The 26,129-nt window shown below is 40.9% G+C and overlaps 1 protein-coding gene across 3 annotated transcripts in view; it reads right to left on the bottom strand.

Moving 5' to 3' along the window:
• AFG1L (AFG1 like ATPase) overlaps window positions 1-26,129 on the bottom strand; it is a 242,231-nt gene that overhangs the window by 191,264 nt on the left and 24,838 nt on the right. For all 3 annotated transcript variants that reach the window (XM_054557955.2, XM_054557953.2, XM_024248591.3), the window contains exon 2: window positions 19,021-19,244. In XM_054557955.2, coding sequence (XP_054413930.2) covers window positions 19,021-19,244 — 224 coding nt within the window. The remainder of the gene's footprint in view (window positions 1-19,020; window positions 19,245-26,129) is intronic.

Below are 26,129 nucleotides of genomic sequence, written 5' to 3'. Positions count from 1 at the left end.
TTTTTCCCTCTCAACTCAATATATTTTAGAAAGAGCACTTTAGCAAATACTACGTTATATATTACATATGTAATCTGTTATGTTGTATTATATTTTATAGTAATATTTAGAAGATGACAAAGAGATACTGCTGTGCCAAAGAAAAGATCCTAAAACATCTAAGATCACAAATACCTCATATCACATGAATACTGTATAAGATGGAGATTTTAATATAAGTAAATTGATCAACAAAATGAATACCCTCCTAACGAGAATTAGACATAGACATAGTCTATCTAAACAATATTATATACTCCACATATTTTTACTTGGGGAAACAAGCTAATTTTCTCCTAATAAAAATTTCAGTTTTCTAATAATTATTGAAATTATTTTAAGGGGCTTAAAAATCTATTTCTTAAGGGAAAGATCAGAGGATCTAATGGAGAACAGTAAGACTAATCAGAAGGATATAAAATGGGTCCTAAAGAAGTTTTTGAATTCTTTATTAATAGTAGTGATTTCAGGGAGAGGAAGGTTTACATGGTTTTCTTCAAAATGGCTGTCCCTTAGGAACCGACATCATTTGCATGCTCCTAATTTACATTTTCTCACAACTTAACGCTATTTTTCTATTCTATTAAATTTCCTTCCTTAAATTTAATTCCCTATAACTTGTCCTTATGTCTCAGAAATCACAGTGAACTCCACCCTTACACTGTTTCTTGGTGCTGGTCATTCTCCACGAGCTCCCCTCCCCTGAAGCCTTCTCCGTCCTGTCTGTACCCCAAGCAACTGACCTTTCTGGCTGGCTCCTGGCTGGTTCAGCCCGTGGGAGGCATTCCTTGCAGGAAATAGGAGAGAGGGCATAGAAAGAGACGGATCATTCTCTCCCATCCCTCCCTGCTTCAGAGCTGTGTCTCAGTAGAGCTGCATCCCTCCAGACCAACAAGCGGCCCATCCCTCAGGCCACAGCTCCAGCTCTCACCAGTCTCCTCCTTTGCCCTTCCATCCCCTGTTTGCTGCCTTAAGCCTGCCCCTGCCTCTCTAAGTAGTCTCTAAATTTGGTCTTTATTGAAACATCTGCTGTGAATTGTTTTCTGCCAGGACTCTGATACATCCCGGACTCCCAAAATGCACATACGTAACATTAGACTCAGACTTCAAAATCTGAAATGACTAAGTTTCTCTAGCGACCAGTTATAAGATTTGTCACAAGTTACCTGTATCTTAGGGAGTTTGTAAAGTAGGATGATGACATCTTCTCTAATGGGCTTTTGATGAGGATCCAGTGACATCACCTTTTAGATTGTGCAGATAGATCATAAGCTTAAGGATGATGTTGGAAGACAGTGATAACCTACCACCTACCTCCACCAAGCATAAGAGATATGGCAGAAGAGTATTAGAGGTGAACCCAAAAGATCTAGGTACGAATCCTGGCTGGCTATTTATTAGCTAGGTGACCCTGGGTAAGCCCTCTCAACTCTCCAACCTGCTGTCTCCTTATCTGTTGGGTGCAGGGCCCAGCACAGGGAAGTTCCCCATCACTGCTCACCTTTGCATGTGTAATCATGCCAAAGACTGCAAGCATAATGTGCTTACCAATACCTGTTTATACTCAGACCTGTAATTCATGAAAAAAGAAACATCACACCCTTTGACACATCCCTCTCAAAGATCTGAACAATACAATTAGTAAGTTCAAGCAATTCACATCCATATAAACTCTAAACCCAACAAACCAAGAATACATTCAAGAATAAGCAGCATAATTTCAAATATAGTCCATATGCTAAGCCAGAAAGAAAACTTCAATAAATTCCAAAGAATCAAATGTACTCTAACCATAATTTAATAAAATTATATATAAATGATAAAAAGATAGCTAAAAATAGAAAAATCTCATACTAAAATATATACCCTTCCATGAACTTCACCCAGATTACTGAGGATTGCTGAAAAAAGTCTGACAGTCGTGCAGAGAGGACCCTCTCTCTGGGCCCTCTATATTGTCAACAATTCTGTTTTCCTGGTGAGTTCACTGTGTCTCTGCAAAGAATCTCTGGAACCTTCTTACTTCCCATTAAGCAAAACTACATTTCACTCATCACTTTCAGAAGATGTCTCCTACTTCTTCATAAAGAGAACAGAAGGCATTGGGTTGAAAGTCCTTCAACTTCCTTTGTGAAGCTGCAATCCCACCAACATCTGCACCCATCCATTCCTCCCTCCTGTGACATTCCTCCTGTTACAAAGGAAAACGATTCCTCTTCCTGTCCTTCTTCCAACCTTCTATCAGTGTTTGATTTCATACTCCATCTACCTTCTCAGGAACCAGGGCCCATCAAATCAAATTCCTCTTCTCTTGTAATCCTTATCAACAGCTTATAAAGCTCACACCTGTAATCCCAGCACTTTGGGAGGCTGAGGCGGGCAGATCACTTGAGGTCAGGAGTTCGAGACCAGCCTGACCAACATGGTGAGACCCTGTCTCTACTAAAAATACAAATATTAGCTGGCTGTGGTAGCACACACCTGTAATCCCAGCTACTTGGGAGAGGCTGAGGCAGGAGAATCGCTTGAACTTGAGAGATGGAGGTTGCAGTGAGCTTAGATCGCACCACTGCACTCCAGCCTGGACAACAGAGCGAGACTCCATCTCAAAAAAAAAAAAAAAAACACTGAAATTAAAACTTTCTGTTAGAAAAAATCCTAAGGAAGGAAAAATAGCAAATAAACTTCAAAAAAAAAACTGCATCAGTTATTATGGACAAGAATACACAGGAGTCCTATTCAGCCATAAAAAAAAATGAGATATTGTTATTTGCAACAACATGAATGAAACTGGAGGTCATTACATTAAGTGAAACAAGCCAGGCACAGAAAGACAAACACCAGATATTCTCACTTATTTGTAGGATCCAAAAATCAAGCAATTGAACTCATGAACATAGAGAGTAGAAGGATGGTGACCAGAGACTGGGAAGGGTAGTGGGAGGCTGGGGTGGAGGGGGAGGTGGGGATGGTTAATGGGTACAAAAAAAAATAGAAAGAATAAGTCCTACTATTTGATAGCACAAAAGAATGACTATAGTCAATAATTGTAGATTTTAAAATAACTAAAAGAGTATATAATTTGATTGTAACACAAAAGATAAATGTTTGAGAGGCCAGATATCCCATTCTCCATGATGTGATTATTTCGCATTGCAAGCCTGTATCAAAACATCTCATGTACCCCATAAATATATACACCTACTATATGCCCACAAAAATTAAAAATTAAAAATTAATTTAAAAGAATTTCAGTAGTTCACACCTGTAATCCAGCACTTTGGGAGGCCAAGGTGGGAGGTCAGGAGTTCGAAACCAGCCTAGCCAACATGGTGAAACCCCATTTCTACGAAAAATACAAAAATTAGCCAGGCACGGTGGCACACACCTGTAATCCCAGCTACATGGGAGACTGAGGTGGGAGAATCACTTGAACCCGGTAGATGGAGGTTGCAGTGAGCAGAGATCATGCCACTGCACTCCAGGCTGGGCAACAGAGCAAGACTGTCTCAAAAAAAAAAAAAAAAAAAATGTAAAGAATTTATTTTCTGCCTGGGTGCAGTGGCTGACACCTGTAATCCCAGCACCTTGGAAGGCCAACATGAGCAGATCACTTGAGGCCAAGAGTTTGAGACCACCCTGGCCAACATAGTGAAACCCGATTTCTACTAAAAATACAAAAATTAGTCGGGTGTGGTGGCACGTGCCTGTAGTCCCAGCTACTCGAGAGGCTGAGGCACAAGAATCATTTGGCAGAGGTTGCAGTGAGCTGAGATTACGTCACTGCACTCCAGCCTGGGCGAAAGAGCAAGACTCTGTCTCAAAAAAAAAAAAAAAAGAGTTTATTTTCTTAATAAACAAAGAGCTTTTATAAATCAATCAGTAAGAAAAACAAATGCAAATGGCTTTAACGTTGAAAGAATACTCTCATTCACAATACAAGAGGTACGATTTAAAATATTAATGAAATACCATCATGGCAAAAATCTGAAAATCTGAGAGGACACTGTATTAACAAAGATGTAGGGGGACAGGCAAGCTGAGATCACGCCGCTGCACTCCAACCTGGGTGACACAGCAAGACTACTCTGTCTGGATAAATAAATAAATAAGCATTGAATGTCTTCAAGCCAGAATCCAGGATGTGTGTCTTGGTAATGGGGTCTCGCATCTTTTGTTGAGCTCTCACTACATGTCAGACACATCAAACAATTCCTATGAAGCAAGTTGGGTTTTCTAAAGTTTATTGCATAAAGCATTACTTCTGCATTATGTTTATGGGTGTTCATTTTAAAAAAAGCCATGTGTCCAAGTTGGAGAAACACTGAATTACAGGACCAAAGTTTAAAAGTTTCTTTGACTAGGCATGGTAGCTCACTCCTGTAATCCCAACACTTTGGGAAGCTGAGGCAGAAAGAATGCCTGAGCCCAGGAGTTCAAGACCAACCTGGACAACATAGAGAGATCTCATCTCTACAAAAAAATAAAAAATTAAAAACAAAAAAAAAAAGTTTGTTTACTGCAGAATTTCTGAGAGTCTTTGATATACTAACGACATTGTGATTCTCTGAGAGTTATTCACATAGCATTTCCTAAACTTATTTGATCACAGAGCTCTTTTTTAAATATTTCACATTTTGTAATCACAGAGGAAAAAGTTTTCTCAGAGATAAATATTCCCACTCTTAGCAAATGACTTACGAATTAGATGGCAAAACTATGACAAAGATCAAGATAGTGTCAGAGCCAAAATGGAAATGCACTTCAAATCTGACTCCAAAGTCCAAAATGATTCTTTTGTTTTTTTGAGACAAGGTGTCGCTCTGTCACCCAGGCTGGAGTCCAGTGGCACCATCACAGCTCACTTCAGGCTTGACCTCCCGGGCTCAAGCGATCCTCCCATCCTAGCCTCCCAAGTAACTGGGACCACAGGTGCCCACCACCATGCCCAGCTAATTTTTACATTTTTTGTAGAGATGAGATCTCCCTATGTTGCACAAGCTGGTTTCAAACTCCTGGGCTCAAGCGATTCTCCCGCCTCAGCCTCACAAACTGCTGGGATTACAGGCATGAGCCACTGCAGTGAAATGTTTTCATTACACCATCTCCCTGAGGATTTAGTAACAAAAACAGAAAAGCTTTAGTAAAAGCCCTATCTTTCATGTAACCACCAAGCACCAATCCCAAGATGAACATTATAATATTTAGCTTCGGAATTTTTTGATTATTTATTTCAATATACCTCATTGTTACTACCCATAATATATGATATATGTCCAATTTAGGTTTCTACTTAACTGAAAAGCAGAGGCTCAAGTCAGGGTCGTATTTGAGAACTAAGATCTCTTTATCACTAACAAATATTTCTGAACATGAGATATTTCCGCTAACCTTAGGCCTTTATGTCTCTTTAATAAAATTAGGAGATTAACCTAGGTTCAATTTCATACAATTCAACCAGCATTTATGGGCATGTACTCTGTACTCTGCATGTACTGTGCTATGTGCTGAGGATACAATAATGTGTAGAAAACAATCCTTGTTTCCAAGGAACTCACGGAATAGAAGGGGGGACAAAACACAAATAATAAAACACACAACATATAACATAATATATACTGCATGTGTAGTGAACACACAATGCTCGCATGTACTAAAAAGTCAATACAACATATTGTAAAGAATTGAAGTTCTCAAACTGAGGCACCCGGGGCACTGCAGCAAACTCGAAGGAGCCCTAAGGGCTATTTTAAATGTTTCAGGGAGACACAGCAACATCTCTCATATATCAGGTAAACTATTAGCTTGAGGTAGTTCACATCTTCAAGGTTAGATCGTGCTACATTCCTTTCAAAAATGTCATATCTTGCACTTGTAATCTAGCTACCCAGGAGGCCAAGGCAGGAGGATCACATGAGCCCAGGAGTTAGAGACTATCCTGAGCTATAGCAAGACCCCATCTCTTACATACATACATACAATTCACATTTATCTGGGCAGCTTGTATTTTTATTTGCTAAATCTGCCAACCCTGCTTTAGATAACATTACTAAATGAGTGTTAAATTTCTGGAATGTGATGATGATAATATAGTTATGCAGGAAAAGGTCCTTGTTAGGCGTTATATGTGATATATTTAGGGGTCAAGTGTTATGATGCAACTTACTTGTAGATGGTTCTAGAAAATAAGATATTTAGAGAGAAAATTAAACAAATGTGGCAAACTATTAACCATTAGTGGATCTAAGTATATTGTTGAAATTTTTCAAAATGAAAAGTTGGAAAAAAACAGAACAAAATTTGGTAAGGTGACTACTGTATTACTTTTACTTTTGAAATAAGTCTAAAATTATTCAAAAATATCTGCATATTTGTATTGTAGACATTTGCTTTCAAAACTGTTATCAAAACTATTCGTTTACTGCAAACTAAAAGAATGTATGTCATCCATCATTCCAAATATTTTGATTTAATGATTTTAATATTATCCTTTGTTCCCTATGATATTAAAATTCTAGCATTAAAAAATGATCCAAGGTGATTCTCATCAAAGTTATACATTGAAATAGCACGTCCTCTGCCTTTCTGGGTCACTATCCACCTGCTACTCTGGCATCATTTCCACTAGGACAATTAGATAATAAGGGTGGTGCTGTTAAAATAAAAAGTGTTGTTTTCAATTTGTTTAAAATGCAGGAATACTACTTTTCCTGTTTCTCTCCATTCCCCCCACCATTGCATTATTATCTCCCAAAATGATAGAATCAGAAACAATGATTCCAGCTGGAATGCTGAGCATAATTACATCTTTTAAAAACTGGCATTACAGCATTCTCAACATGGACCACTTTTTGATAAAAGTAGATCATTTCAGGTTTCTAAGAAGATCTTTAAAAACTAAAAAACTGAACTATATATTAGCACCCATAAATTCTCCTTAAATGAAAATGGTTTTTGAAATGTCTTTAGCTGATTTGCAAAAGAATCTCGGCAGCCTAAAGTATAATACACCAACTTGCTCAGTTTACTAGCATAATTAAGCCTATTTAAGTATCTAAATAAGTTGGGGGTGTGCTTAAAACTCTAAAACTACTAGTGTAAGAAATGGCTCAATTTCTGATTATAACACAATTTAAAGATGCAAATGACTTTTTGATGTCTCATGCATTCAAGTCACAAACATTTATAAGTTCCTGTGTGCACCACTGGGAGACAAATGACAGCGGGCTAGTTTTCTGGCAAATCCTTCCATGTTTACTTTGCTCCTACCTGATACTCTGCTTTTGGCCTAGCTTAGGTGAAGCTCTGCTAGATCTGGTCTACTCCAGTCCACTACTAGTTCAGTCCACTACTGAGATACGAGCGTTATTCTCAAGCCAATCTGGGCTTCATCAAAAGAAAGAAGTGGAAAATATCCCTTGTTCTGAACGCTGTTGTTGTTCTGAATCTGAGAAATTAAACTGGCCTTCCAGGCATCTTCAGGGTTAGCTAAAAACTGATGTTAAGGAGGGAATGAGAAGAGGACACATTCACAGAGACATACGTGGATATAGGCACACAATGGAGACACCTACAGTCTCACACAGATATATGGATAGGCTCTGTGACTCTTTAGTGATGGCTTTGTTACTCATTCACGTTTCATTCGTTCCACAAACATGAATTGAGTATTGAGCACCTACTTTGTGCTAGGCAGTGGGCTGGGATCTTCAGGCCCAGAAGACCAAGAAAAGAAAAACCGGCCAGGGGCAGTGGCTCACGATTGTAATCCCAACATTTTCAGAGGCCAAGGTAGGAAGATCACTTCAGGTCAGGAGTTCAAGACCAGCCTGGCTCATCTCTACAAAAAATTAGCCAAGCACGGTGGCAAACGCCTATAATCCCAGCTGCTTTGGAGGCTGAGGCATGAAAATCACTTTAACTTGGGAGGCGGAGGTTGCCACGAGCTGAGATCGTGCCACTACACTTCAGCCTGGGTGACAGAGTGAGACTCCATCTCAAAAAAAAAAAAAAAAAAGAAATACAATATCTACCAGAGGAGCATGTGGTCACCAAGCAGGCAATGTGAAGTGAGCCATAACGAAAGGATGGAGGGTGGGCAGCTTTAGCAAAGACCCAGAGACAAAATAAGGTCTCAGCCTCGTCCAAGGATCTTTAAGCAGGTCATCATAGCTGGGGCTTTTATTGCCAGCAGAGAACAATGGCAGAGGAGGCTGGCAAGAGGCAGGGACTAGGCTCTCAAGAACCCTGAAGGACATGCTGAGTTTGTAGTTTATCCTGAGGGGGCTGAAAGCTTTAAGCAGGAGAAGAGTGTGATCAGATTTATATGTATTCAGTTTATGACATTTCAGAAAGAGGAAAACATTGCATTGTTAAAACCCTCTTATAAACATATTTCATATGCCTTTCTGAGGACTGTGCTAATAATTCCCCTTCCACGGTCTATTTTTTTTTTATTTATTTTTTTTTATTTTTTAGAGATGAAGTCTTGCCATGATGCCCAGGCTCATCTCAAACTCCTGGGCTCAAGTGATCCACCCGCCTCAACCTCCCAAAGTGCTGGGATTACAGGCATGACCCACCACATCTGGCCCCTCAGTCTATTTGTAAGAAGGAAAGGCTAAACTAGTAGACTCTAAAATTATATTTTCAAGAAAAGCTGTAATTTTTTCAAAATGAAAAAAAATCAGTTAACCCTGCCAGGCACAGTGGCTCACACCTGTAATCCCAGCACTTTGGGAGGCTGAGGTGGGCAATCATTTGAGGCCAGGAGTTTGAGACCAGCCTGGCCAACATGGTGAAACACAGTATCTACCAAAAATACAAAAATTAGCCGGGCATGGCGGCGCATGCCTGTAGCCCTACCTACTCAGGAGGCTGCGGCACGAGAATTGCTTGAACCCAGGAGGCAGAGGTTGCAGTGAGCCGAGATCACACCACTGAACTCCAGCCTATGTGACAGATCAAGACTCTGTCTCAAAAACAAAACAAAACAAAACAAAAACAAAACTAACCTGTTGAAATATCTTGCAATCACATGTAAAATATTTTCACAATGGAATATTACAAACAGGCAAAATTGAAGACTATATGGAACACCTCGTTACCCACCCTCCAGCTTTATCAAATCTTTCTATGTTGACATTTATTTCAAATTTAAGTAATAAAGCATTAGGTATAGTTGAAGCCTCCCTTGTCCCCTTCCTCCTCAGTATTAGCCACCTGAATGTATAGTTTATCATCCCCATGCTAAGCAACATTCCATTTTATAAACACATTCTGATTTGTTTATCCAGTCTTGTGGCATCTGCTAATTATTTCTGAAAAAAAATACTCTCCTTTGTCTATTTTTCTACTGGGTTGTCTGTTTTTCTATTATATGGTAGATGTTATTTATATATTCTTTATTATTATTATTATTATTTGCAGAGATGACGTCTTGCTATGTTGCTCAGGCTGGTTTCAAACTCCTAGCCTCAAGCGATCCTCCCAACCCTCAGCCTCTCATAGTGTTGAGATTACAGGCGTGAGCCATTGCACCTCATCAGGGTTCTTTACATATTCTAGAGAGAGATCCATAATCAATTTTTTTTTTTGAGATGGAGTCTCGCTCTGTCACCCAGGCTGGAGTGCAGTGGCGGATATCACCCCACTGCAACCTCCGCCTCCCAAGTTCAAGCGATTCTCATGCCTCAGCCTTCTGAGTAGCTGGAATTACAGGTGCCCGCCACCACACCTGGCTAATTTTTGTATTTTTAGTAGAGACGGGGTTTCACCATGTTGGCCAGGTTGGTCTCGAACTCCTGACCTCAGGTGATCCGCCCACCTTGGCCTCCCAAAGTGCTGGGATTACAGGCGTGAGCCACCACGCCCAGCCAGTAGTCAATTATTTTTGATGAAAAATCTTTTCTCCCAGTCTGTCGTCTACCTTTTCACTTTTTCTATGGTACCTTTTGTTAACTAGAAGTCTTAAATTTTAACATAGTCAAATGTATCAGTGTTTACCTTTATAAGTTGGACTTTTTTATTTTTTTTTTAATTTACAGGACAATATGAACATATATATTGGACTTTCAGATCTTGTATAAGAAATTCTTCTGGCTGGGCATGATGGCTCACCCTGTAACCCCAGCACTTTGGAAGACTGAGGCAAGTAAATTGCTTGAGGCCAGGAGTTTAAGACCAGCCGGGGCAACATGGTGAGACCACATCTCTACAAAATACAAAAAATTAGCCAGGCGTGGTGGTATGCACATGTAGTCCCAGCTACTGAGGAGGCTAAGCTGAGAGGATTGCTTGAGTCTGGGAGGTCAAGGCTGCAGTGAGCCATGACTGCACTCCAGCCTGGGCAACACAGCAAAACTCTACCTTGAAAAAAAGAAAAGAAATTATTCCTTTTCCCAAGTTCACAAAGTTACTCCTCTATATTTTCTTCAAGAAGTTCTAAAGTTTTCACTTTAAATTTAGGGCATTTATTTCTAGAGGTAAGTACCTAATTTTATTTTAATCTTCACATAGATAACCAATGATCCCATGCTAATTTAGTGAATAGACGATCCTTTTCCTACTAATTCACAATGTCAACTCAATCATATATCAAGTTCGCATGTATATTCTGAACTTTCTATTTTGCTCTATTTGTCTGTTTGTCTATTTAATAGAATAGTGAATAGTTCCTGTTGAATAGAAGCAGGGATACAATATAGTAATGGAATATTAAACGTGAAAGCTAGACTAGGTAAAGTTCAAGCAGGACTTTGAATACAATTAATGATCTACCAGCCCTCATATCTAGTCAGGTAGCAGTCATCTAGAGCAAAGGCCAGCAAATTATGGCCATGGGCTAAATCCAGCATGACACTTGTTTTTGTAAATAAAGATTTATTGGAATACAGTTATTTATGTATTGCCTGTGGCTGCTCTGAGTGCAATGGTAGAATTTAGTAGTTCTTTTCCATCTGCCTCACGCATTGTTCTTGGAAGGGTGAGGAGGGGGTATCCAAATAAAAGATGGTAGGATATAAGAGGGAGTTGGAAATAAGTTCTCATTAGGGAAAAACTGAAAATTATCTGGTAGAGGGCAGGAGAAAAAGGAAAGGAGTTCTGTGGCTCCCAATTCTCAGGTCTCTTGGGCTACGATGTCTCCTCCCAAGAGATGAAAAAACCTGGCTGCCTATAGACCCCTGATTAATGGAAACAGAGATTTTCAGAGTAGCTCCATACTCTAATTCTCTCCCTCCCTGACTCTGGAAATGCTTGATTTGGCTGTGTAAAAGTAATTCTAATTATAGTGATTTACATGACTACTTACCATTTATGCCTAATTACCTCACAGCACAATAACAATTATGCATACATTAAAAGTGTCAGATTAACCTGGTTGTAAATTTTATTCAATAACAAAAGTAAAGTGTTTATAAATGTTCATTCTTCATAGTTTGTTGCTCATATGGCATGGTCATCTGTTCATAACATCTTCAAATGTTAATTTACTAGAGAAAACATTGTTACATAGGTAGGTGAAAGCAGCCTGGTAGTTTGTCACCAATTTTTTCACCTTGGTTAATAAATTTGGTATCTTATGAAGAAGGTATACTTTATTTTAATATTATAGCATAGACTTACAGAAAGTTTCTTAGCAGTATAATGAGGGAAAAAAATAAGTCTACCATAATGAAGTCTATTTGTGTTTTGTTTTGTTTTGTTTTGTTTTGTTTTTTGAGATAGTCTCTCTCTGTCGCCCAGGCTGGAGTGCAGTGGCACGATCTCGGCTTACTGCAGCCTCAACCTTCTGGGCTCAAGTGATCCTCCCACCTCAGCCTCCCAATTAGGTGGACCACAGGCATGTACCACCATGCCTAGCTAATTTTTTTTTTGGTAGAGATGGGGTCTCCCTATGTTGGCCAGGCTGGTCTCAAACTCCTGGCCTCAAGCAATCCTCCCATCTCAGCCTCTCAAAATGCCGGAATTACAGGCACGAGCCACCACACCCAGCCTATAATGAAGTTTAAACAACTGTATTGAAAACAAAATCCAAAGTTCATAAAATCATAAATCCTACTTAGCACATGTCTTAGTTCATTTTCTGTCACTTATAACAGAATATCTGAAACTGAGTTTCAGATATTCTGAAATTTATTTATTTATTTATTTGTTTGTTTTTAAACAGGTAGTAATTAGCTGAATTTAATGATAAAATGAAGACCTTGAGAAATACTATTTGTTATTTAAAGTTCACGGAAATGGGCAGTCAGTACTGCTTAGCTTTCCTCCAAAATGGCTGAATGTGTATCACAGCAGCAGAAATACTGTAGCTAATAAACAACTTAAGTTCTTGAGTGATCTGTCTTCTCCTTAGCTGTTCGCATGGCCTATCAGAGAAAGAAGACTGTGCTGTGGTGAAACTTGTTTTCCCTTACAGTTTCCACTATTCTTTCAACAATGTCAAGGTTTCATACCTAAGGCAAAGGTTTACAGTCCAAAGTCAGAGTTTTATCTTCAGAAACTGAGTAATTTATAAAGAAAAGGAATTTATGGGCCAGGCGCAGTGGCTCACACCCGTAATCCCAACACTTTGGGAGGCCCAGGCAGGCAGAGCACGAGGTCAGGAGTTCAAGACCAGCCTGGCCAACATGGTGAAACCTGGTCTCTACTAAAAATACAAAAATTAGCTAGGCGTGGTGGCACGCACCTGTAGTCCCAGCTACTCGGGAAGCTGAGGCAAGAGAATCGCTTGAACCCGGGGGAGGTTGCCGTGAGCTGAGATCGCACCACTGTACTCCAGCCTGGCAACAGAGTGAGACTCAGTTGCAAAAACAAAAAAAAAAAGGAAGGAATTTATTTCTTACAGTGATGGAGGCTGAGAAGTCCATGTTTGAGGGACCCCACCTAGTGAGGGTCTTCTTGCTGGTGAAGACTCTCTGAAGAGCCCCAGATGACACAGGGGCATCACATGGCGAGGGGGCTGAGCATGCTAGCTCAAGACTCTCTTCCTCTTATAAAGCCACCAGTCCCACTTCCATGATAATCCATTAATCCATTAACCCATTACTCCACGAATGGACTAATCCATTTGTGACAGCAGAGCTCTCATGACCCAGTCACCTCTGAAAGAATTCACCTTTCAATACTGCCACACTGGGGATTAAATGTCAACATGAGTTCTGAAAGAGACAAATATTCGAACCATAGCACCAGAATAAAGAACTCTCCAAATAAAGTTTTTCCATCACTGGAAAACCTAATAGCCCAAAGTTTCCTTTTCTGATAATTGGCATATCAGTGTTTGTTTTTAGAAAAAAATAGGTCTGTGTCATCTTTGCACTCTTCAAAAACTAAAGTTTTATATACTTTTTTTCAAATTATGTTAGATGTTTGGATCTCTTTCAACATTTTAAAGATTTAGTGGGGCCAGGCACAGTTGCTCGCATCTGTAATCCCAGCACTTTGGGAGGCCAAGGCAGGCGGATCACTTGAGGTCAGGAGTTCGAGACCAGCCTGGCCAACATGGTGAAATCCCGTCTCTACTAAAAATGCAAAAATTAGCCAGGCTTGGTGGTGGGCGCCTGTAATCCCAGCTACTCAGGAGGCTGAGACAGGAGAATCACTTGAACCCAGGAGGCAGAGGTTGCAGTGAGCCAAGATCGTACTATTGCACTCCAGCCTGGGTGACAGAGTGAGACTCTGTCTCAAAAAAAATAAAAAATAAAATTTTTAAGTAAAAATCTTTATTTAAAATAAAGATTTAGTGGGTTTAGGAAACTATAAGGGCCAAGAGCAGTGGCTCATACCTGTAATCCCAGCACTTTGTGAGGCCAAGATGGGAGGATTGCTTGAGCCCAGAGATCAAGACCAGCCTGGGCAACATGGCAAGACCCCGTCTTGAAAGGAAGGAAGGAAGGAAGGAAGGAAGGAAAGAAGGAAGGAAGGAAGGGAGGGAGGGAGGGAGGGAGGGAATAAGACAAATACTATTAGAAAAAGATGTTGCTCTACCTCCTAAACATTTATTCACATGCACTAGGATTTAACAAATAGGACCTTTCATTAGACACATTTGAAACTACCTGACATATCAAATCTTCTATTTACATTAGATTTCAACTACCCAATAAAACCAGGGTTATTCACTAGCTGGCCCATCATAGCCAACTCAGATATCAAAGGTGGACATATGGGAAAATACCCCTAAGAAGAGCCAATGATTTTTTTAAAAACCACCATTGTTGAATTGGCAACCAAATAAGTTAATAGTTACAGGATACCTGTGATTGGATGGGAGGTCACCAACCACTGTAAGATGAGTTCTGGGGATGCTATAGAGTAGGGAGGAGGGATAAAAGGAATATATTTCCAGGAGGCTGGGGCAGACAGATTGCTTGAGCTCAGGAGTTCAAGACCAGCCTGGACAACATGGCAAAACCCCATCTCTATTAAAAAAAAATTACAAAAAATTAGCTGGGTGTGGCGGCACGCACCTGTAGTCCCAGTTACTGGGGAGGCTGAGGTGTGAGGCTTGCTGGAGCCCGGGAGGTCGAGGCCGCAGTGAGCCATGATTGTGCCACTGCATTCCAGCTAGGCAATAGAGTGAGACCCTGTCTTAAAAACAAAACAAAACAAACAAAAGGAATATATTTCCAAAAGGAAGAGGACTAGAAAGGGAACAAGATGTAAAATTCAGGAAAGCAATTCAAGTCTCAGATAACCAAAATATCCAGTTGAGTACAACGTGTTGTTTCCTGGCTAGGCCACATAACCAAATGGTTATTTTACTTGGATGCCCACCTGTATCACAAACTATATAATTACATAGTTTTATATGTTATAGTTTATATACTATATGCAAATATATCCCTGCATATATATCACATATAACTAGATATGCAGAACATAAGCAGTCTATATTTTTCAAACTTTTTGGTTCTTTACTCACCTATAAACTTTGAGAAATATGGGAAAAAGAGATTGGTCATCAAAAGAAATAATTCATCATTACCTATAACGATTGTGCTGGACTGGTCACTCATGGTGCCCACCACACTCACAGTCCACTTCTGAGAGCAACTGCCATGCTCACAGGAGCAGCCCTGCATGGGACCATAGGTAAGCCAATCTTTACGCTGGTTAATGGCCTCTAAGAAACCCAATGTGAAAGCTCTACCCAAACAGGGATGAAGTCACTGGTTGGCCTATGAGATCCTTACTCAGGAATTTAAACTACAGACACACAGAGAGAATTAAGAAGTTGGTAGAGTGAACAGAAGTGGAAGCAGACATGAGAGAAAAGGAACAACAAAATAAGTGGGTGCTATGGTCTCAATGCTTGCATCGCCCCAAAATTCATATGTTGAAGTTCTAACCCCCAAAGTGAGGCTCTTAGGAGGTAGGACCTTTGGAAGGTGATGAGGTCATGAGAGCAAGGCCCTCCTCAGTTGGATTAGCGCCCTTACAAAAGAGGCCTGAGGGAGCTCATTTGTCCCTTCAGCCATGTGAGGACACAGTGAAAAGACAGCTGGCCACGAATAGTTAAGCAGGCCCTCACCAGACACTGAATTTGCCAGCACTTTGATCTTGGCCTTCCCAGCACCCAGAACTACAAGAAATCTTTTTCTGTTGTTTATAAGCTACCCAGTTTATGGTATTTTGTTATAGAAGCCCAGGTGGACCAAGACAATGAATGACATGAATGGCAGAGCACTGTAAGGCCTAGCTGTGTCATGGAGATGCCTTTCATTGCTATGTTCTTAAATAATCTTATTCTAAATCTCCATTTCTTTCTGCAATCTAAATGAATCTCTATTTCTTTCAACTAATAGTGTTAACACAATGGGAAGACATTTTCCTCACATAAAAATAAAACTAATTATACTCTCAGGAGCTTTATTAAAAAGTAAAATTACATTCATTTTTGTTTGTTTTTTATTTGTATTGTAGAGACAGCATCTCCCTATATCGTCCAGGCTGATCTCAAACTTCTGGCTTCAAGCTGTCCTTCCACCCTGGCCTCCCAAAGTGCTAGGATTATAGGTTCAGCCACCACACCTGGCCTTTATTCTTTTTTTTTTTTTTTTTTTTTTTGAGACGGAGTCTCACTCTGTCACCCAGGCTGGAGTGATCTTGGCTAACTGCAACCTCCGCCTCCTGGATTCAAGCGATTCTCCTGCCTCAGCCTCCTGAGCAGCTGAGATTACAGGCACCTGCCACCACGCCTGGCTAATTTTTGTATTTTTGGTAGAGACAGGGTTTCATCATGTTGGCCAGGCTGGTCTCGAACTCCTGACCTCAGGTGATCTGCCCACCTCGGCTTCCCAAAGTGCTGGGATTACAGGCGTGAGCCACTGCGTCTGGCCCCTCATTCATTTTTAAATAAAGTGCTACTAATGGTTGTTCTATGGTGCCTTTCTTCTAAAGACTTTACAGTAAAAGCATATTTGGCAGGGGGTGGGGAAAGTCAATTAAAGGAAAACTAGTTTCTTAGGTTGGACCATATTTTAACTCTTATTACTATTAATGTTTTCTCCAGAATTTAAAGATGAGACTATTGGCTTCTATATTAGATAAGGAACAAGAGTTTTCCTGTTGTCATAGAATTTCAACAAAAGCTCAAAGCTGATGACCAGGGAAAATAAGCTCCCACTCACTCTAAAGAAAGACATAGGCTGAGTGTGGTGACTCACACCAATTATCCCAGTGCTTTAGAGGCTGAGGCAGGAGGATTGCTTAACACCAGAAGTTCAAGACCAGCCTGGCAACATAGCGAGGTCCTGTCTCTACAAAAAATTAAAAAATTAGTGGCGCATGGTGGTGCATGCCTGTAGCCCTAGCCTACTCGGGGGCTGCGGGAGGAGAATCACTTGGGCCCAGGACTTCAAGGCTACTAGTGAGCTATGATTGTGCTGCTGCACCCCACCTGGGTGACAGAATGAGACAGTATCTCCAAAAATAAATAGGCCAGGCACAGTGGCTCATGTCTGTAATCCCAGCACTTTGGGAGGCCGAAGCAGGGGGATCACTTGAGATCAGGAGTTCAAGACAAGCCTGGCCAGTATGGCAAAACCCCATCTCTACTAAAAATACAAAAATTAGCCAGGCATGGTGGCAGGCGCCTGTAATCCCAGCTACTTGGGAGGCAGGAGAATCGTTTGAACCTGGGAGGCGGAGGCTACAGTGAGCCAAGATATCACGCCACTGCACTTCAGCCTGGGCAACAGAGTAACACTCTGTCTCAAATAAATAAATAGGTCAGGTGCGGTGGCTTATGCCTGTAATCCCAGCACTTTGGGAAGCCGAGGTGGGCGGATCACCTGAGGTCAGGAGTTCGAGACCAGCCTGACAAACATGGTGAAACCCCATCTCTACTAAAAGCACAAAAATTAGCTAGGTGTGGTGGTGTGTGCCTGTAATCCCAGCTACTCAGGAGGCTGAAGCAGGAGGATTGCTTGAACCTGGGAGGTGGAGGTTGCAGTGAGCCAAGATCACACCACTGCACTCTAGCCTGGGCAATAGAGCAAAAATCCATCTATAAATAAATAAATAAATATACACACTAGTCACATCCATGCAGGAAATAGGTTTAAAAAAAAAAAAAGGCAAAACAGCCCTAAAACCAAAGTGAAACTGAAGAAAGTGATCAAGGTAGAAAGTTGTTAGCTGGGTAGAGTGCCGTGGCGTTCCCTTCAGATATCTCCTAACAAATACGAGGGGTTCCCAAGAGAAGCATCTGAAGAGATGAGGATTGAATATAAACTGAGATGGACGTCACTCTCCCCAGCTGGATGCTTGCCTAGGTAAGGAAATGCACAAGCAGCTGCCAGAGCAGAGTGTGGAAGAGTTCATGGGAGAACTTGATATAAGTCCCCAGGAGAAACGGGTATGCATGACAAAGACAGAAACCAGTTCCTGCTTCTTGCTTGCAGAAGTCTGAGGACAGGAGGCTGACTGAGGCTGCCCATGCAGCAAGGGGTGGAGAAAGGAGATGTTATGTTTCCTGTGGCCTGCATGGACACCATAAAAGATGAACCAACAAGAAATGTCCCAGGCCAGGCACAGTGGCTCACGCCTGTAATCCCAGCACTTTGGGAGGCCGAGACAGGTGGATCACTTGAGGTCAGGAGTTCAAGACCAGCCTGGCCAACATGGTGAAACCCCGTCTCTACTAAAAATACAAAAATTAGCTGAGTGTGGTGGTCCACACTTGTAACCCAGTTACTTGGGAGGCTGAGGCGGGACGATCACTTGAACCCAGGAGGCAAAGGTTGCCAGGAGCCAAGATATCGCACCACTGCACTCCAGCCTAGGTGACAGAGCGAGATCTGTCTCAAAAAAAAAAAAAAAAAAAAAAGGTCCTGAAAGAACCCCACCCAAGAAGGCTAAGGGCAAGGGCAAGGCGGTGTCAGCAGAATGCAGGGCTGTGAGTTGCTTCCCCAGAGTCATAAAAGGTTAGTCAAAGATTGGAGAAGTGTGGAGGTCCCCATGGGAGTCTTGAAGAACCCACCAATAAGACCCTCAACAAAGAGCTAGCATGTCAGCATCTACCATACAAAGGCCCCAATAACTAACTGGTCACTTAAGGCTGCGGTTTCACTCTAATCTTTCATTCTTCTCATTCTGACCCTAGAGATGTCAGGCAAACAGAGAAAGAAGGAGGAAGAAAAGGGAAAGAACACATCACTCCTCCTTTTCCACTGCTGATCCCTGGATGAGGCCTGAGCTAGAGGAAAGGGAAAGCTTTGATTTCCAGAGAAGTTTTTATTTAGACTGGACTGCATTTTTTAAATACCTAAATATGAAGCTATTCAAACCCCTGAAGGCAAAAGAAAGCTATGGAACATCAAAAGGCCAGGAATGGGGATCCAACAGAATTTGTGTAAAGGAACTGGTGAAAATTTTCAAGCTGTTTCATGATTGTGTCCTATTGCATTGCATCCATTTTAGAAAATGCTTACACTTTTAACTGTTTAATCTTTCATATCACACAAGCCTCACCTTTGAAAAAAGGCCTTCTGCCTCTATATTGTATCCTTTAAGGTCCTCGTGTAATTTCTGCAAACACTGTATGACTCTTCTTTGATGTTCATCATCCTTTAGCTCATGAGCTTTGATCAGAAAATCATAGTGGTCCAGAGGTCCATGGCAAACGGCCAAAGCTTTCAAATAAGTCTCTGAAGTGGCAGTTGGGGTCACGCTCTCGGATGTCTGAACCATATAGGCTATAAACAAAAACATAAAATTTTAGACTTTCTTAAATACATTTCACAGTGCTCTACATGTTTCTTAAGGGTCAAATTCAAACTTTTAACTAGTTACAAGTATATCTATTTGAGCAGTTTTTGTAAATGTCATTTTGATAAAAATAATATAAAATACATTTTCAGCCAGGCATGGTGGCTCATGCCTGTAATCCCAGCACTTTGGGAGACCAAGGCAGGCGGATCACTTGAGGTCAGGAGTTCAAGATCATCCTGGCCAAATGGTGAAACCACATCTCTACTAAAAACACAAAAATTAGCTGGGCATGGTGGTGCATGCTTGTAATCCCAGCTACTTGGGGGGCTGAGGCACGAATTGCTTGAACCTGGGAGGCAGCAGTTGAAATGAGCAGAGATTGTGCCACTGTACTCCAGCCTGGGTAACAGAGTGACACTCGGTCTCAAAAAAAAAAAAAAAAAATTAAACAATGAATATATTTCTAATTGTTTTATTTTAACAAAAGGAAATAAACCCCAAACCCATAAACTATAATTGTAACCTCTCTTCCAGAAGGCCTATTCCTACTACAGCTTCTGCTTTGCTTCCAGTCCACTAAAGGAGACACTGGGGTTCCTCATCTCCTTCCCAAAGCAAGAGAGTTGCCTTTCTTTGAGTAAACCCTAATTCTGGTTCTTAAGCACCAAGACAAAGACGTGAAGACTAGTCCCAAGGGTTTTCCACTGTTCCTTAATTCTCTACCCAAAGACAACACAACATTCAGATATTACCACATCGATATCAGCCCTCTGCTTCTAAGATCTTTTTCTGTTTTCCATAACCTTTAGGGAGTTGGACATGGAGTTGAGACACAGCAAGAGTGTCTGCTTCAAAGCAGGGTGGTGTTCTGATCCTATTTTTGGCCTCTCCTGGGAGAGAAATGATTGTGGCGAGGTCCAACCATAATTCCATTCCTTATGTGGGGCAGGTTTAATAAGCAGCTAACTCCTTCTCTACTGTTTAGAAGCAACAATAAACAGCAGCAACCTGGTACCTTTTTCAGAACAAGATTTCCCAAAGGTACTCTGCCAGCACTTTATTCATTTCATTGAACATCATGTTTCCTTTGTCACAATAACATAAAAATTACTTTAGCAAAAAGAATTAACAATCACAATGTTAGGTCCATGTTTTCCCCCAAAAGAGGGGGAAAAGTCCTTAAATATACCATGAATGTTGGAGATAGGGACGGCTGTTTTCCATTATTTGTTCCACTTTTCTAAATAGAAGTTTTAGCTGGATGCATGGCTGCCCAGACACATATTACACCTCCTGGCCTCTCTTGCAGTCAGGTATGGCCATGTGAGCAGGTTCTAACAACGGGATATGAGCAGAAACGTGTGTAGTTCTGACATACTCCATTAAAGGAAAAGGGCATATCCTCCTGGCTCCCTTTTCCTCCCCTCTCTCTAACTGGAGTGAAAGTGTAATGACTGCAGCTGGAAGAGGCAATGAGATGCACACAGAATGTTGAATGAAGCAGAGCAACAAGATACACAAAGCCTGGTTCTCCAACAATGCTGAGCTGCCAAACCAGCTTTGGATTGCCTACCTGGATTTTTATGTAAAAGAATAATAAACTTCTGGCCAGGCACAGTGGCTCACACCTGTAATCCTAGCACTTTGGGAGGCTGAGACGGGCAGATCACTTGAGCTCAGGAGTTCGAGACCAGCCTGGGCAACATAGTGGGACCTCATCTCTACCAAAAATAACAAATTTAAAAAAAAAATTGTTTTTAATTAGCCAGGCTTAAAATTAGCATGTGCCTGTAGTTCCAGCTACTTGGGGAGGCTGAGGTGGGAGGACGGCTTAAGCCCAGGAGTTTGAGGCTGCAGTGAGCTATGACCTACACCACTGCACTCCAGCCCGGGCAACAGAGTGAGACTCTCTCTCCAAAAGAAATAAAAAGGGAGTAATAAACTTCTATCTTGTTTTTAAAGTAGTGTATAATTGGGGTCTCTGTTACAGAAGCCTAAGTTGTACCCTAACTGATATAGTTGCTTAAGGCCTGTAAAACAGAATCTAAAGGTATCCTGGAACACTGGGCCTCACAGCACCAGGATAAGTTTTGGGTTCAATGTTGAAGTTGGAGATGCAGGTTGAGAGTTCCTAAATGTTCCCGGCAATTTGAGATATTTGCCAGCGTGGCATAATAAGAAATATATTTGATCTTTGTCCCTGGTCCTTGGCACAGAGTTCCTAAAACCCTTGGAATTTCCTGAGTAATAGGAGTGTTTTCTGTTATTCATTGCATCACACCTGAGTTTATGTTAAGGAGGTGACTCTAGCGTAAGGCTGGTAGCCAGAAGGACCAAGTGGGTAGAAGGTTGGAACTTTCAGCCCCACGCACTGACCCCAGGAAGGTGGGGCTAGAGATTGAGCTCTGTAAACACTCAAGGAGACTTGGAGAGCTTCTGGGTTGGTGAACACATCTAGGTGTGTTCAACCTGTAGGTATCCCCCTAGGCATCTCTTCTACCGGGCTCCCTGAATTGTATCCTTTATCATAAACCAGTAAACATAAGCAAAATTTTCCCCTGAGTTCTGTGAGCTATTCTAGCAGATTATCAAATCTAAAGGGGAGGAAGGCTATGGGAATTCCCGAATTTGTAGTTGCCAGGTAGATATGTGGGTAGCCTGTAGACCCCATTTGCAGCTGGCATGTGAAGTGGGGGCATTCTGTGGGACTGAGCCCTTTTACTTGTGGGATCTGATGCTCAGTTCAAATAAAGAGTGCCAGAATCAAATTGAACTGCTGAGTACCCAGTTAGTGTTACAGGATTTGAGAATCTCACAAGAGAAAAACACTCTTCTCTACCCCCTCTTTTAGACTTCTGGAGTCAACCAAGTGAGAAACTTCAGAGTGATTACTGATATATTCCTCTTCCTCCCACAATCCTGTTCTCTACTCCTCAACCAGGTTCTCAGCCAATCAATCATAGATGCTACTCAATTTTGTATGCGAAATACTCTCTAATTCATTCCCTCCTCTCCTTCCTCATCCTACCACCCCAGCTTGAGCCCTTTAAAGGAAGCAGGGGTCTCTCTTAGGGCCTGCCATGCCCCCCACAACATGGAAATAAAGAAAAATCTGGAATTTCTTCAAGGGAAATTCCAGACACCTAGCTAGCCTTGAGAAGTAAATGAGCCACTTGATAAGCAAGAAGATAACAGAAGCTCAAAATCATGGCCAAGGAGGTTAGAGATGTTCCCTATAGAAACTAAAGATAACATCTTAATATATGTAACTGAGTTGTTTTTCAGAAACTCCAACCCCTACCAAATGGATCCACTGGCACACAGACCTCAGATAAGGGGGAACAGAGGACTGAATTCTGACCACTATTCTTTGTTCTAAATTTCTTCCTGAGGGGCCTGGAGGAGGTTATGCTCACGAACCAGAGCTAACATTCTTTTCTGTTGACCCGAAATTTTTAGACAGAGCTTCGTTTCCTTAACCAATTGCAAATCAGAAAATCTTTTAATCCAGCTTTGACCGGCGGGCCACTCCCTTCAAGATGTCCCACTATTTTAGGTCAAATCAATGCCTAGCCTCCATTTACTGATGTATGACTCTGATCGCCACCACTGTGCCAAATTTACCACTACCACGATCTGTAAAATATCTTCTGCCAACTCCAGGGCTGATCTTACTAAAATCCAAATGTGATTTTATCAATCTTTGGCTTGAAATTCATCTCATTGTTTAAAGGAGTGGTTTTCCAACTTTATTTTTTAATAGCTGTACCTTTTTTACATACAAAATCTTCCATAGAATCCTCAATTTATTAAAGAGAAAAGTGGGAAGGGGGGCACAAAGTCCCACTGTCTTCATATCCCCCCATTCACATACCCACACTACCCCTATTTCCCAACAGCCTCACTTTAGAGGATTATATTTAGTACAAATAATGTGCAGAAAAGGGTTAACACAACAGGCCTGAGACTACCATCCACAGAGCATATTTACTTATGTCTCAAAATAAATAAATAAATAATACCTAATTTTTTAAAGGTGAGGCTGGGTGGAGTGGCGTACATCTGTAGTCCCAGCCACTTGGGAGGCTGAGGCAGGAGGATCCCTTGAAACCAAAAGTTGGAGGCTGCAGAGCACCATGATCATACCTGTGAATGGCCACTGCACTCCAGCCTTGGCAACATAGCAAGACCTCATCTCTAAAAAAAACAAAAATAAGATAAATAAAAATTGTTTTGGCCAAGCACAGTGGCTCACGCCTGTAATCCCAGCACTTTGGGAGGCTGAGGTGAAAAGATCTCTTGAGCCCAGGAGCTCGAGACCAGCCTGGGAAACACAGTGAAACCTCTGTCTTTACAGATGGAAAAAAAAAAAAAAAATTTAATTAGCCAGGCATAATGGTATATGCCTCTAGTCCTATAGGGATTACTACCACTAGGAACTATTGCTACTCAGAGGGCTAAGGTGGGAGGATAACTTGAGCCTGGGAGTTGAGGCTGCAGTGAGTGGAGATCGTGCCACTGTGCTCCTGCCTGGGTGACAGAACGAGACCCTGTCTAAACAAATTAATTAATTAATTAATTAAAAAGTGTTTAAAAGTTATTCATAGGAAATATCAGTATTGTGGGCAAAACATACTGTTTATCTTGGCATCTGCCTTTGGAGAGGCTTAAAGTCCTTCTACTTTTATTTTCACTAGCCTAACATCTTGATTTAATAGTGTAGACTTCATTCCCAGTTTTCGGAAAAGAAAACCAAGGTACAGTGAAGATGAGGCATAAATTCAGCTAGTCAGCAGAGATAAAAAGAGAATCAGTCAGGCAAGATACTCAAGGCTGACAGATTGGCCAGCTTAGCCCTGGATAGCAGCTGTATAAATTGAAATACAAAAGACTTCTCAAAAGCTGCATTAAATTAAATCTGTTACTACATCAGTGTACACAAATTATGTGATGCTGCCATATTATTTTGATTTGTATTAATTTGTCTTATTGTACTCCAAATGGACAGTGGGAAAATGCCATTCGGAAGTTCTACACACTAATTTACAAACATAAATGAAAGATTTTAGGAACCCAAAAAGTCTGCACTATTCTTTCGAATACTTCAATTTTGTACCTTATTTCACTATATTCTCCTAAACTAAGTTTCAGGAAGATCCTACTATACTCCACAGCCCACTTGCTAAAAGATTTAATCAAAATCTTGTGTCCTACATCTGAATAACCTATTAAAACTTCCTTGATATTGTAAAAATTACTCCTATTTAGTTTTACTTTCCCCAGGGAAAAAATGAGTTTCCTCAAGCTTTGTGTATAGTCGTAATTACTTTTATTTTCTCCAACTTTTTTAAGTAAATGTAACCTCAAGATTTTATTATCTGCATAATAAAACAAAAGATGATACTTAGAAACTAGATCAACACTTGGCCTTTCTCTTATCTCTTCCCAGTTCAAAATGCTTGCATCTCTTATGGCCAGCATTCTCTTAGATCTGCAGTTGGGCTCAATGCATTCAAGCCTCAGCACAGTCTTCTTTGTGTTTTAGCCTTTTTCTGGAAAATCAGCTTAGTCTGCCTATGATGATGATAGCCACTCTGCTTCCTATCATAACGCCACTTTCCTTGGGCACACAGAGAATCCTTGGCTTTCTTATCCTGATCTTGGCGTGAAGTTGGTACTTGGCACATGCCACACATGTTACAGAAAGTCTAGAGGGTTTTAGAGACATTCACCATGTTTATGGGAATGCTATCTACAAGAAAAGAAGTGATTTCCTTCAATTTTTCCATTTTCACTTTAAAATATAAGTTTGGAACAAATAAAATTCTCCTGAAGCTGTGGAGTCCCAAGTTTATGCTAATATGCTCCCCTTAACTAATCTTACTACATTAAACAAATAATATATAATAAACTGAAACTGTCTTTACAAAATTATGACAGTAAGAGAAATCTGACATAGTTGACTCCACCTTGCTTCTGACCTCCAACCTCTGCCTGATCATTCCTGGGCACAGGCCAAGCTAACTTTAGGACGAATTTAGTTTATAGTTTAACTTTAAAATAATGACGACAATATTATTGCTCCCTCCCTTAAGCTAACCCCACCCTTTCTCAAAAACCAAAAGCCACCTTTGTAAGACTAATGAAAGCCTACAAGAATAAAATTATGGGAGGAGCCTGAACTCTGCTAAAATGTAGGCCAAGTTTCTACAATCCCTTACTGCTCAGGGGTCATGTGGCCAGAGGTCACAAGATTTGTGACTTCTCCAACTGCTTCTACAAATAACATCACTGTTATAGAACCTAAGATTGGTTTTGCTGAAATGTCTTTCAGACTGACCCCACCTGGACTCATGACTCATGACTCAACTGGTCCTGTTGTCCCACCCACAGTTGGACTCAGTGCATGAGGATCGATTTCCACACCCCTATTATTTCATCCCCAACCAATCAACAGCACCATTCTCTAGCCCCCTGCCCGTGAAATTGTCCATAAAAACCCTCAGCTCCAAGCCTGCAGAGAGACTGATTTGAGGGATAACTCCAGTTCTCCTGTGTGGGACTGCCTTGCATCAGTTAAACTCTTTTCTCTACTGCAATGCCACGGTCTCAGGGGATTGATTTTGTCTGTGCAGTAAACAGGTAATTACAAATTCATAATCATGTTCTTCTTAATAGCACCATCCAAAAAGAAGAGGCAATCCAAATTGTCACTGATAACCTTACAAGAATTGTTATATAATAAATATAGGGCTTTTTTTCTTAACAAGGTCTGAGTTGGCATCCAAGACAGACTTAAGGGGAGGTAGGTGTCTTGGAGCCTCTTGAAATTAAAAGAAAATTGTATATTGTATATTTCAAAATTAATA

The sequence above is a fragment of the Pongo abelii genome, chromosome 5, assembly GCF_028885655.2.
Source record: "Pongo abelii isolate AG06213 chromosome 5, NHGRI_mPonAbe1-v2.0_pri, whole genome shotgun sequence".
NCBI classification, from domain to species: domain Eukaryota; kingdom Metazoa; phylum Chordata; class Mammalia; order Primates; family Hominidae; genus Pongo; species Pongo abelii.
Note: the sequence above shows the minus strand (reverse complement) of the source record. Positions and strands in the feature narration are given on the sequence as shown.